This window comes from Cebus imitator, unplaced genomic scaffold (genome assembly GCF_001604975.1).
Source record: "Cebus imitator isolate Cc_AM_T3 unplaced genomic scaffold, Cebus_imitator-1.0 Scaffold316, whole genome shotgun sequence".
In the NCBI taxonomy this organism is placed as follows: domain Eukaryota; kingdom Metazoa; phylum Chordata; class Mammalia; order Primates; family Cebidae; genus Cebus; species Cebus imitator.
The window spans coordinates 820,256-834,574 of NW_016107631.1; the positions used below are offsets into that span (position 1 = coordinate 820,256).

Here is a 14,319-nt window from a genome sequence, read left to right on the forward strand (position 1 = left end):
TATTTAGATTAGCTCTTTATTTTTTGATGAAAATATATTTCTCTACTCAGGAGACTGAGGCAGGAGAATCTCTTGAACCCAGGAGGTGGAGGTTGCAGTGAGCCAAGATTGTGCCACTGCACTCCAGCCTGGGTAACAGAGTGAGTACTCCACTTCAAAATAAAAAAACAAAAAGAAAAAAATTCCTGCAGGATATTGGGTTCCACGCCATATCTACCAACTCACTTTTTCCTTTCCTTTCTCCTCTTGGTGGCAGCTTCAGAATCTCTGTGGGCTCAAGGATCCAAGGGATTCTTATACATGCTAATGTTTGAGATTCACTCTTCTTTTTATCCCCGTTTTATGATGAGGGTAATGAGACACAAAACAAAACTTAAGGTCACAGCTAGCAAACGGTGGTGTTGGGATTGGATGTGCTCTTAAAGCTGAGGTGTAGAGGAGCGTCCAGCAATCCACCTGTAACTTACATGTAGAATGAGAAGCAGGCAAGTTCTCTCTAGAATGCTGGAGTTAAAGGGTGCCCCATTTGCCATTAACATGTAACATGGGACTTAAGTGGTTCGAAGCTACATTGTTGGTTATGGGCTTCATTCTCATTTTCAGCCTGTCGCTTTTTTCTGTTTATTTTTAGCAGAAACTTGGAAACTGTGGGTGCTGTTGCCTTGGACTGCAAAGGGAATGTGGCCTACGCAACCTCTACAGGGGGTCTCGTTAATAAAATGGTCGGCCGCGTTGGGGACTCACCATGTGTAGGTAGGACCAAGGGATGGCTCCTGCCCCTTCTCCTTTTCTCCATCCTCAGGCTCTCCTCATTCCCTATTCCCTGGCCCCCTCTCCCTTTCTTGCTGCCTTCCCTTTCTGCTCTTGGTGCAGCTCCAGGATATCTGGGAGTGAAATGGGGTTGGAAGGGGCTGTTCGGGGCCCTGCTTTGAGAGGTGTTTGTGTCGGCGGCACTGTTTTTCTAGAACGCGTGCCTTTTCGGAACAACTTGGGGAGAGAAGTGGAGACAGGGATGCTAAAGTTGCCCCCAGTCTACGTGATAGTGATTCTGCTTTCTCCTTAGCCGCAGTTTCAGGATCTGTAGACTTACTTGAGTGAGACTTACTCCCCAGACATGGGCTCTAATTAGCAATCTGAGAAATCTGCGAGTTTAAGACTGCGGTTATTAGATTTGACCAGCATGAAAGCGACAGACTTCTACAGTCATATTACAGATTGAGATGCTTTTTACATCAACAGGGAAGCGCATCCTCTCATTCCTACGAGTGAGAGACAGGGCCGGGGTTGTATGTTTCACTTTGTGCAAACTTTCACACTTTTCATGCAGGAGTCCTCGTGAACCCCTGCAGTGACTGGAGTTTTGAGAAATAGCTAAATTATTCCATCTGCCCCAAAGAGCAACTTATTCTTTTAGAGGAAATCTAGCCCTCCATTCCCTTTTTAATGTGTTGCTCTAGTCTTTAGTAATAATCTACACTCTTGACAGTTCTTGATACCTCTTTTCTGTCATGAACGCAGAGACACTGGAAGCTTCCTTCAAGAGAAGAGGCTTGGTAACACCTCTCCTCCTTGGTAGATCACCCAAGAGATAGGAAGTAGTCTACCTTTCATTCTCCTTAGCAAAAATCCTACCAAACTATCCCTGGTCAGTAGCGCAGCTTGCTTCAGCTGGGTTCAGACCAGACCATGGGGCCACTGCAGGTTAGATCCTAGAAATTAATTTTAAACTTCATTTACAGTGGTAAATCCGGACAAGAAAAGGCATAAGCTAAATTCTCAGAAGTCCTTGTCTAGCTGTGAGCACCAGATGTGCTTTGCCTGGCCTTCTGAGCAGCCTTAGGCCCCTGGCTGGACAGTCAAGAGGGACGATGCTAGGCACAGCAGTGGTCACTCAGGCAATCCACTTGTCCTGAGAAGTGCATGTGGTGGGGAGGACAGCTTCACAGACCCGACGCCTGTGCCAGGACCACCCTTGGGGGCGCCTGGCCTTCTGTGGTCCTAGAGTAACTGAAAAGCAAGCAAAGACTTGGCTACTTCCAAATATTAGGGCACATGGGACCTGGCCAGTTTATTCCCCAGCAGAAGCTTACAAGAAAAAGGAAGGCCATGCGCAGTTGCTCGTGCCTATAATCCCAGCACTGTGGGTGGCCAAGGCAGGTGGATCACAAGGTCAGGAGTTCAAGACCAGCCTGGACAGCATGGTCACACCCCGTCTCTTCTAAAAATACAAAAATTAGCTGGGTATGGTGGTGCGCACCTGTAGGCCCAGCTACTCGGGAGGCTGAGGCAGGAGAATTGCTTAAACCCAGGAGGCAGAAGTTGCAGTGAGCCGAGATTGCGCCACTGCACTCCAGCCAGGTGACAGATGGAGACTCCACCTCAAAAAAAAAAGAAAAAGGAAAGGCTCCTCCTCCCACTGCAGCAGTTCACTCACTGCCCAGTGTTATCTCCCTCCAGAACCAGAGCCAGGGATGAACCTCTGGGGCCTTGTGACAATTCAGTACAACATCCCAACTCCTAAGTCCTTGCCCCATGTCCAGCATCCATAAGTAAGGCAAATGTCAGTCATCTCTGCTTCTGTATCAACTGCAGGAGAGTAAAGGTGAATCCTTCCAAGGCTAAAGGACTCTCAGGCTGGTAGCTGTGTGTGAACAGATAGAGGAATGACTTAGAGAAGGCTGTAAGGTTGCTTGATCCCAGAACAAAATAAGGAAGAATCTTATCAAAGTAGCTTTCGCTGCAGACCCCTACTTAAGTGGATAGCCCAGAATAGTTCCCTCAGGTCCAGTCATGCCCACCCTCAACAAATAGAGCTGCCCTCCACTGGACAGTATGCACGGATGTTAGGTTGTGGGTATCCGTTTTCCCATAATCACTGGAACGTGATGGCCTTGCTAGAGATCCATGTAATGTAGTCACGCTGTTTCTCCTCCATAGTGTGTGGGGCATGAGGAGGAGGCAGGGAGGGGGAGCTTCATTGAGCAGAAAGGAATGGCTATGCTTCGGGGCCAAGGAGACGCTGTCCTGCTGTAGCTGCTGTGGGAAGGTCAGGCCTGCCCTCCTGAGGCTCCCTTTATCCTGCTCCATTCTGGGGCATCTACATGGCGCTTTCTAGCCCACCTTAGTGTCTACAGATCATGACTGCTAACCTGACCTTTGTCTATACCTGAGCACGCTTCGCGATTTAACTTTCACATAGCGTCCGACTTCTAATGTGGATTTGAATTTCTCAACTGTGAATGCTCAGAACAATCACCCTTTTTGAGCAGGATCCGGAGGTTATGCTGACAATGACATCGGAGCCATCTCAACCACAGGGCACGGGGAAAGCATTCTGAAGGTGAACCTGGCCAGACTCACTCTGTACCACATGGAACAAGGTACACAGACCACAGGACAAGTCAAATAATTTGTGAAGACAAATGCTTAGAAGGTATTTGATAAGTAAACGCATGGAGACGTGTAGGAAACCCTTTCCTGTTGGCTACAGATGTTGCTTTCATGTTGTTAACACTGTGTTTTGACTCCACCTTCCCTTAGGTCTGGAGTGGGAGAGCATTGAGTACTGTTATCTTCCACATCTCAGGAGAAGGGGGCAGTGGAGAGACATTGAGCCTGAGTGAGGGAGGGAAGACGCCTCTGCTTGGGCTGATGCTAGGGTGCTGTCTCAGGGCAAGGAGGGGAGGACCCTCCTTTTAAGCATTCAGGTGTTCATTTACCACAAATCCTTCCTAGTTCACTTTGGCATTTCTAACTGCAAGTGATTTTTCATGAGATTCTGTTCAGTAATGTATTGTTTCTCAACCCTTCCTTGTTTTCAGGAAAGACGGTAGAAGAGGCTGCGGACCTATCGTTGGGTTATATGAAGTCAAGAGTCAAAGGTTTAGGTGGCCTCATCTTGGTTAGCAAGACAGGAGACTGGGTGGCAAAGTGGACCACCACCTCCATGCCCTGGGCAGCCACCAAGGACGGCAAGGTGCACTTCGGAATTGATCCTGGTGAAACTACTATCAAAGACCTGGCCTAAGCCCCTGGAAGATTGTGTTCCAGATGCTAGCTTAGAGGAGGAGTACCATCTCCTCATGAGACACAGCCTAATCAATTAGATCCATAATTGGAAACAAATTGTGCAGTCTGTCACTTGTTTTGTTGCCTTAATAAACATCTGAATGTTTGGTTGAGGGGCAGGTTCTGAAGTCATGAGAGACATGCCCGTGAGCCATGATTACTCTACCACACTCCAGCCTGGGCAACAGAGCGAGGTATCAAAAAAAAAAAAGAAAAGAAAAGAAAGAAGAGAAGGAAAGCAGCAGCATGATCCTGACATGACAGATTTGGGAGACCCGCAGCATGCAGACACTGTGGGCTGAAAGGTGGGGAGGGAGGCTCCGGCAGAGTTGGAGGCGTCTGGAAGTGAGACAAGAGCCACAGACACACTGGTGGGCGAAGTCCAGGTGACCCTCAGAATGTTGCACAAGAACATCAGGGAAAAGAACCAAAATCCTTTAAGGGAAATGTTCTCCATGTATGAGAGAGTAAACTGATTTTCCTAAGAAAGTTCAGATCTTCCCTGACTTATCTGGATGTGTCCAGATACTTCCAAAGGACCCAGATACTTCCAAAGAAACCATACCTCCCTAACCTGGAGATGGAAGGTCATAATGGAGATGCTGTGGGATTCCATGAAGTTTCTTGGGTTCAGAGATGAGCCTCCCTCCATCAGTGTTCTCCCATGAGCCAGACTCCACCTGCCAAAGACACTCTGGTCCTCATATAGTGAGTGACAGTGCTCACAGCCTCTCCAACAACAGAGAGGAGCCGACTGCTGTAGGGCTGACCCCATGACTTCCTGCGTCCTCACCCCGTTTTGTGCTTTGAGATTCTTCCCACCTCCCCATCCCCACCAGCTGGATCAGGCACTGTGCAGCGTGGTCAGCATGGTGAAGAAAGCCATTTCCTTGGGGACGGTATTCCCCTTTATCTCTTGTTACACTGGAAACGCGATTCTGCTGTGATATTCATGCTCAGTTTTTTAGTCTCTCAGGGTTCACCTTCTCTCTGGAAAGAAATTGCCTAACTTTACATTCCATGTACTGCTAATAAAATGTATTTTGAAAGAGTAAGAGTGTGGTTGGGAGTCACTGTTGACAAAGACCAGAATGCACACGAGCTCTCCCCTTGGTGTCAATTCTGACATACCAGAGAGACCTTGAGATGGGGATGGTGTGGGGGGGTACCTGCCCCCTTGTGGAAGACGTGAGTTTTTCACAAGAACCGAACTGAGTGGGTTAAGGAAGAAGCCAAACCATGTTAGAGTTTATGGCTCAGTCCTCCTGCAGTTTGCCAATATTCACCCCAGACAGAGGTGCACAGTTCTGGCTCCTGTCCCCAGACCCTCCTTGGGGCTGTGTCAGCTGCTCCAGACCAGAGAGAAAGAGAGGGCACTTAGAGGCAGAACTGAGTTTGAATCCTGCTTCTCACTACCTGGGTGACCCTGGGCAAATTAACTTTTAAGAATGTTTCACCTGTAAAGTAGATTAATATGATGAAGAAAGAAAGGTAAAGAAAAACTGCAGTTCTCAGTGTTTTACTTTAAGGATCTTATGGACAAATATAGAAACCGTAGCTAGGCCCAGGATGGAGTTTCTGTCCTTAAAAACCTCAACATGCAACAACTGCCCCTTTAGGAACAAGGATTTTGTTAGCAGGTGTATTAGCTGAGGATTGCCACAACACGAGTCCACAGACAAAGTGGCTTAACCAACAGAAATGTATTAATATTTTCTCCATTCTGGAGGCTGAAAGTCCGAGATCAAGGCACGGCCACGTTGGTTTCTCCCGAGGCCTCTCTCCGTGGCTTGTGTAATAGCTGGCCATCTTCCTGCTGGGTCCTCACGTGGTCTTTCCTCTGTACATGCACAGCCCTGCCATCTGTCTCTACACGTCCTAACCTCCGCTTCTTATGAGGACACCTGTCATATTGGACTAGAGTGGACCCCCATGACCTCATTTAACTTTCATCACCTCTTCTTTAAAGTCCCTGTCTCCAAATACACTCACATGCTGAGGTCCTGGCGGTTAGGGCTTCAGCTTGTGAATTTGGGAGGGGTCAGAATTCGGCCCATAACAGGAGCAAAACAGAATCGTGTTGGGGTTTGGAAAGGGGAGGCCTTTTGGAGAAGACAACAATGGCTAAGTAGATAGAAAAAAGGAAGGAGGCCAGGCGTGGTGGCTTCTGTAATTCCAGCACCTTGGGAGGGTGAAGCAGGCAGATCACCTGAGATCAGGAGTTTCAGACCTGCCTGATGAACGTGGTGGAACCCTTTCTCTACTAAAACATACAAAAATTAGCTGGATGTGGTGTGTGCCTGTAATCCCAGCTACTCAGGAGGCTGAGGCAGGAGAATTGCTTGAACCCGGGAGGCAGAGGTTGCGGTGAGCCAAGATGGCACTAGACAACTGGGCAACAAGAGTGAAACTCTGCCTCAATAATCAAAAATTATCCTTTAACATCTACCACCATAGCATAAGAATTAAATTGACCCCCAGTGACAGGAAACTTTGAAAAGGCATGTGCCTGAAGAAATGTATCGATTGGCATGTTAAAAATTACATTTCTTGTTGGGGCTTGATGGCTCAGGCCTGTAATCCCAGCACTTTGGGAGGCTGAAGCAGGTGGATCACTTGAGGGCAGGAGCTTGAGACTAGACTGGCCAACATGGTGAAACCCCATCTCTACTAAAAAAATACAAAAATTAGCCAGGTGTGGTAGTGGGCGCCTGTAATCCCAGCTACTGAGGCTGAGGCACGAGAATCGCTTGAACCCAGGTGGCAGAGTTACAGTGAGCTGGGATCACACCACCGCACTCCAGACTGGGTGACAGAGTGAGACACTGTCTCAAAAAAAAAAAAAATTAACATTTCTCCTATTTTAGATAAAGAGGAAAGAGAAAGGGGAGGAGGAGTAAGGGATGTAAGAAAGAGGGAGAAAATAAAAGAGAGGAAGGAGAGAAAACGCGCAGGTTCTCAGTCATGTGGAGGCAGCAGCCATGCGCTGACTCTGAAAACTGGAAAAAAAAAATTAGTGACAGCAAGCTGCTGCCTGTGATTACCCCTCCCAGGGATTTTCACAACACCCGGGAAGGGAACAGAGGAAACCAGAGGCTGACACAAGAATAGATGCTTGATAAACGTTTATTGGATGAATGAGTGAAGAATAGTCATCTGAGCCCCGTAGTTGCCAAAGCCCCTCTAGTCCCAAACCTAAGCCCACCCTCTGTCCCCTTGCAAGTAACGAAATGCACCAAGCAGAGCTTCTGCGCAGCCTTCGGTCCGGCACGGCCGGAGCTATCACTGCGCATGCTCCGCAAGCCGCCTCGTAGAAGACATTCCTTCAACTGCAGGTGCTTGTTTCCCTTGGCACAGCAAGATGTCATTTCCCATTTTTAGAACAATGCTCCAAAGGATGGTCACAAAAACAACCTTAAGGGGGTGGTTTTCTTCCTGGCCACTGCTACAGCCCTGTGAAACAACAAAGGGATTTTTATTCAAAACACTATTTGCATCTCACTGTAAAATCAGAAGACGGTTCGTTAACTTTGCACAAACTGAAACAAGGTCCCGCACTCCCTGCTCGAGCATCTAAACACATGCTGGCCTGTGGAAGGGATCGACTTAAACGGTCCTGCTGCTGGATGTCTTTCGGTCTTGCCATGCCTCCCTCTGTGTGGTTTCTAAGCGGCAGGCGTGGAAAGGAAGCTTGCAGAAAGCCTGTGTCTGCCCTTTTGGTGCCCTCCATACAAACCTGAGAGCAGAAGAGGACAGTGTGTTCCCGGGAACATTCAAGTAACAGAGGAAGGTAGGAACCAGGAAAACACCTGCCGCCTCCAGCCTCAGACATTAAGAAATCCTCTCATTATCACAGCCAAGCTGACTCTCTCTCTTCCCTTTCCTCTTTCTGCTTCATGAACCTGAGCATGAATTGGCTTTGAGACTTCATAGCCCTTCACCTTCCCTCCCCGGCTCCCAGAGCCTGCCTACACCTTCTGTCCCAGCCCAGTGCTCCTCCCCGAGTCACACCCAACTCATCCCCATCTGACTTCCGTGAACACGCAGGTTGTCCTCTCATGGGCCTCCTGGCCTGGCCTCTCTCACCTCCCATGTGGGCCTGCATGCGCCTGGCTTCATCTTATACCTCCTGTGCTCAAGAAAGCTCAACAGCTCCTTTTCCGACAGAAACAAATCTAGCTTTCGGGCAGGGCGCAATAGCTCATGCCTGTAATCCCAGCACTGTGGGAAGCCGAGGCAGGCAGATCACCTAAGGTCAGGAGTTCAAGACTAGGCTGGGCAACATGGTGAAATCCGGCCTCTACTAAAAAAATACATATATAAAAATTAGCCGGGTGTGGTGGTACACCTGTAATCCCAGCTACCCAGGGGGCTGAGGCGGGAGAATCACTTGAACCTGGGAGGCAAATGTTGCACAGTGATCCACAGTCCCGCCACTGCACTCCAGCCTGGGCAACAGAGCAAGACTGTGTCTCAAAAAAAAAAAAATCCAGCTTTCTTAATGGGACCTCACCTGGAACCAGGCCTCCTTTCCTGCTTTATCTTCCATTAGTCCCTACACAAGTCTGAAGCACCAACCAAAATCACCTGCTCACCCTTCCCAAACTTCACCTTGGCTCCCAGGAGCTACCTCCCGCCCTCCCCCTAATTGAGAATGACCTTCGTGGTTCTCTATCTGTGACTAAATCCTACCCGGTTTTGAAGACTTACCCAAATCATACCGTCTATCTGACAACCCTAGTTCAAAATGCCCCCCTTTCCTTGCTGAAGCGCTGAAATGCAGACCTGTTTATTCACTGTGTTGCACTTTGCGAAGAAACCATTCACATAACTTCCAAATGTGTGTTGAATCATTTAGAGGGGAAAGGTGCTAAGCCTCTTTAAGAGGCTCAGAAGGATTAAGGCCAAAGTGAAAGAAAGTGAAAGCTTTATTTATTTATTTATATATTTATATTTTTAAGAGATGGGGGTCTTACTCTGTTGCTCAGGCTGGTCTTGAACTCCTGGACTCAAGCAATCCTCCTGCCTCAGCCTCCCAAAGTGCTGGGATTACAGGCTGGCTGCACCCAGCCAGCTTTGACGCTTCTACGCTACCCTTTATTGCACACTTGCTATGAACCTGTCGCTGAGCTGGGCACTTCTTATGTATGACCACACTTAACTCTCACTGTGAGACTAGAAAGGAAATACCACTGCCACTTTTCACAGACCAGGAAACAAAGGCTTTGAGAAGTTAAATAATTACCCAAGAGTTTCACTGTTTAAAAGGATCAGAGCTGGAGCTCAAGCCTGGCTCACAATATTGACAGCTCTAGCCCACCCCCTTTCATTCTCAGAGAATTCACAACACAGAACGGTTAGGACGAACAGGGTGGGGAGGAAGCTGTGGGCTCTTTTCCTGATTGGAACAAATTCATGGAAAGGGTTCATAAAGGGGCTGGGTTTCCCAGTCCATGTTTTTGTTTGGAAGAAGGTAGGGGAACTTGGGGCTCACACAATGAAGTTCTCTTTAAAGAATGGTGTCGACAACAGCTGATGCCCTGGGGAAGTAGCAGGCACCTCCGACGGCTTTGATGCTGCACCAAGATTCACGCTCCAGATCCCAAGCCCAGTGGCAACAGCGCAGAATACGGTGTTCAAGTCCTGCCTCCTACACTTACCAGCTGTGATACTCAGACAAGCTATTTTCCCTCTCTAAGCCTCAGTTTCCTCCTCTGTAACAAGAAAATAATATCTTTTGTTTGACAGGTGGTTTAGATGGATTAAAGCAAATTAATCTCTATAAAGCAACTGGGTGTACATTGGGTGCTCGACAAATTATTATTGTTATTACTTCTCTTGGACATGAGAATCTGCATTTCTCTTCATGTTTTAAAAATAGAAGTGCAACATACATTCATCAGAGTACATAAGGTGCAGTCATTTTAAATGGACAGCTTGATAATTATTTACATATATAGGCATTTCTATAACCACCACCTCAGGCCACATAAGGAATATTTCCAGCACTGCAAAACGTTCCCTCATGCACCCTCCCAATCCATATCCCCACCAGACAGAACCATGATTTGACTCATCATAGATCAGCTTTGCCTCTTTTTGAACTTTATATTAATGGAATCAGAGCCTATGATCTTTTCATCATCGCCTAGTACTCTTATGTGAATAGACCGCCAATTTATTTTTCCAATCTTCTGTAGATGGGAATTTGGAGTGTTTTAGGTTTGGAGAAACTCCTTTGAACATTCTTGTACATATGTTATCATCAGCATAGGCACTCAAATCCCTTAGGTTTTTTCTGCTTTGTTTTGTTTTGAGATGGAGTCTTGCTCTGTCGCCCAGGCTGGAGTGCAGTGGCAGAATCTTGGCTCACTGCAACCTCTGCCTCCTGGGTTCAAGCAATTCTCCTGCCTAAGCCTCCTGAGTAGCTGGGATTACAGGCACCTGCCACCATGCCTGGCTAATTTTTGTAATTTTAGTAGAGACAGGGTTTCACCGTATTTGTCAGGCTGGTCTTGAACTCTTGACCTCAGGTGATCCTCCTGCCTTGGCCTCCCAAAGTGCTGGGATTACACGCGTGAGCCACTGCACCTGGCCTCTTTTTCTCATTTTTTTATTGGATCACTTTTATTTTTCTTATTGATCTGCAGTACTGCAAATATTCTGGAAACCAATACTTTATCAGATATATGTATTGCAGATATATATCTTCTCCAAGTCTGAGGCTTGCCTTTTCATTTTTTTAATGGTGCCCTTGGATGAACAGAGGATTTAATTTTGATAAAGTCCAATTCATCAAGTTTTCTTCTGCAGTTAGTGCTGTTTGCATTCTGTTTTAGAAATGTCTGCCTATCCCTAAGGCCATGGAGACATTCTCTGTTCTCTGCTCATTTATCTAGTCTTGCTTTATGTGGCATCTTCCTCTGGAGTGGAGACAACTGATTTGCTGTGATTCCAGTGAGGAGCAAAGGTCTCACAGAGAAACTGATCATGACCGGCTCACATGCTAATGCTCATATGATAATGACTTCCCGGACCTTTGGACTGTGCTGCCTGCCATCCTGATGTGTGGCATCAACAGGCACCACTGCTGACCTGGCTGCATTGCTGAAATCCCATAGGAGGGGTCCCTAAGAGGGGCAGCATCTTCCAAAGTGAACTAGGAAGGAGAGGGGAGGACACCCGTCCCTCCCAATTTCCCCAGTTTCCTCATCTGTAAAGTGAGTGCCGGTTTGTACTCTAATGTCAGCAGCTTAAACTCTACCAGCCCAGCTGTGATCACTTTGCAAACCTATCCTTCCCTATCCTGGCAACGTTTCCCAACCTCCTTCATCAACCCTTTTCCTGTGCATTTTGTTTCTCCCTAAATGTTCCTTTTCATTGTCATTTGTGTAACCATTGATTATTTGTAGGACATTTGTGCATTTGTCTTTCTTTTTGGTTTATTTGGGATTTGTGTGTGTGTGTGTTTTGGTGGTTTTTGTTTTGTTTTGTTTTGTTTTGTTTTGTTTTGTTTTGAGACAGAGTCCCACTCTGCCACCAAGGCTGGAGTGCAGTGGCATGATCTCAGCTCACTGCAACCTCCGTCTCCCCTGACTCAAGTGATTCTCCTGCCTCAGCCTCCGGAATAGCTGGGACTACAGGCATGCACCATCACACCCAACTAATTTTTGTATTTTTAGTAGAGACAAGGTTTTGCCATGTTAGTCAGGCTGGTCTCAAACTCCTGACGTCAAGTGATCCACCCACCTCGGCTTCCCAAAATGCTAGGATTACAGGCGTGAGCCACTGTGCCCGACTGCATTTGTCTTTTAAGTCTCTCCTCTCTTCTGTCTTTCCTTCCCTAAAACAGGTTTTCTCCACCTTGGCCCTATTCACATTTTGGACTGGACAGCTCCTCGCCGCGGAGCCATCCTGTGTGTGGCCTGATGCACAGCGACTGCGATTTCTCTCCTCCTTCCCACCTCTCCACTCACTGCCTGTCAAGAGGCCCAAGGGAAAAGTGAGGGGGTGGCCGGGAGGTAGAATCGGGGCTTTCTCCAGCTCACAGGGGACTTAGATATGATCTAGTGCAACCCCCTCATTTTACGATGAAGAAACGATGCTGAGAGAGGGAGGGAGAGGATGTGTCAGAGACAAAAATGTGGGGGAGCAAGGGCCAGGCCAAACAGGAAGTCCAAATTCCAGGGCCTGAGGCAGAGTTTCCAGTCCCACCAAGGAACCTGGGATTGCTTCCCACAGCTCCTTCCTCCCTCCCTCCCACGAGCCCCATTCCAGAAACAACCCGTGGCTGGCCAGAGGGAACAGCAGACACAGATCCCACAAGCCCCCAGAAGTGCACACCAAGGTCCATCCCTAGAAACCCATTTCTGAGCCTCTAGTGGACAGAGATGGCCACTGATTGCAGTGGGGATATTTCATGATGACGCATGTCATAATCACATTTTAGTTTAACCCTATAATCATGAGGGACGAGAGGCTCATGCTACCTGGTCACACCTGACCCAAAGGAGAAGTCAGGGAGCAACGGAGACCTGCAGAAAGCCAGAGGGCGGCTGGCAGTGTCCATCCCAGCCCCGTCTCCACAAAGGCAGATCTCAAGTGATCCAACCACCTTGGCCTCCCAAAGTGCTGGGATTACAGGTGTGAGACACTGAGCCTGGCCTCAAAAATAAATAAATATATAAGTAAATCAATCATCCAGGAGCTCAGTTTTCACATTCACCTTGCCCTCTGAAGGAGCCACTATTGTCCTCCCCTGTTAGAGATGCCGTTATGGAGCCAGCAAGCCTTTGGTCAGGCAGCAGGGGGGGTCTCTCCAGCATCTTTGGTGGGGTCACAAGTTAGCGCAAATCACCCTGCTCCTCAATAACATCAAGCTCACCCTCAACATCTCCATCAGGCATGCATGGCGCCCCTATCGTAGAGAAAGATTTATACACCAAGACCTTATACAGAGCACTGGATGGTGCTCGAGATTATATCCAAGGGACAGAATGCGTGCTTTTAACAGTTCTGTCTGTACTTATTTCAATGTCTGTCAGCAAAATTCTGGGTTTCATTTACACCAGTGACATAAAGGTTTATTTTTAATTAAATGATTAAGGTTTTCAAAATAAATCTCTTTAGGGCCAGGCGCGGTAGCTCAAGCCTATAATCCCAGCACTTTGTGGGAGCTGAAGCGGGCAGATTGCCTGAGCCCAGGAATTCAAGACCAGCTTAGGCAATATGACAAAACCCCATCTCTATGAAAAATACAAAAATTAGCCAGGCATGGTGGTGTGTGCCTGTAGTCCCGGCTACTTAGGAGGCTGAGATAGGATCACCTGAGACTGGGAAGTCGAGGCTGTGGTAAGCTGTGATTGTGCGACTGCATTCTAGCCTGGGAGACAGAGTGAGACCCTATCTCAAAAATAAATAATAAATAAATAAATCGCTTTAAAGAAAAATGTTTGGCCAGCTGCACTGGCTCACACCTGTAATCCCAGCACTTTGGGAGGCTGAGGCAGGCAGATCACCTGATGTCAGGAGTTTGAGACCAGCCTGGCCAACATGGTGAAACCATGTCTCTGTTAAAAATACAAAATTAACTGGGTATGGTGGCATACACCTGTAGTCTCCAGCTACTTGGGAGGCCGAGACAGGAGAATCGCTTGACCTGGGAGGCAGAGGCTGCAGCAAGCAGAGATCGTGCCACTGCACTCCAGCCTGGGGTGAGACAGAGTGAGACTCCATCTCAAAAAGCAAAATAAAACAAAACAATACAAAAAACCCAGGAAAATATTAAACAAATAATAGTGAGGATGGCATATGGATGAGGATGCACCTGGGTGACCTAAGCCCGGGAGACCTGGCTCGGGTCTTGCACATCTTGAAGACAGCTGACCCTGCTGGGGCCTCTTGGGGCTGTGCAGCCCCTCGCCCACCCTCCCAGCTGCCACACCCAGAGCATCTTCCTCAATACAACCCCATAGACTTGAAGGTCATCATCAAATGCCCCTTAACTTCCCTCGGCCCTTTATGCATGTGTGACAAAAGGGGAACCCAGGCTTTGGGAGGCCGAGGCAGGTGGATGACAAGGTCAAGAGATCAAGACCATCCTGGTCAACATGGTGAAACCCCGTCTCTACTAAAAATACAAAAAATTAGCTGGGCATGGTGGTGCGTGCCTGCAATCCCAGCTACTCAGGAGGCTGAGGCAAGAGAATTGCCTGAACCCAGGAGGTGGAGGTTGCGGTGAGCCGAGGTAGC

At 47.9% G+C, this 14,319-nt stretch overlaps 1 protein-coding gene across 1 annotated transcript in view; it reads left to right on the top strand.

The window, feature by feature from the left end:
- LOC108286269 (isoaspartyl peptidase/L-asparaginase-like) overlaps positions 1–5,123 on the top strand; it is a 17,027-nt gene extending 11,904 nt beyond the window's left edge. Inside the window, exons 4-6 of the mRNA XM_037729715.1 lie at positions 557–753; positions 3,270–3,380; positions 3,822–5,123. Of these exons, the coding sequence (XP_037585643.1) occupies positions 557–753; positions 3,270–3,380; positions 3,822–4,027 (514 nt within the window). The 3' untranslated portion in view covers positions 4,028–5,123. The remainder of the gene's footprint in view (positions 1–556; positions 754–3,269; positions 3,381–3,821) is intronic.
- The last annotated feature ends 9,196 nt before the right edge of the window (positions 5,124–14,319 follow it).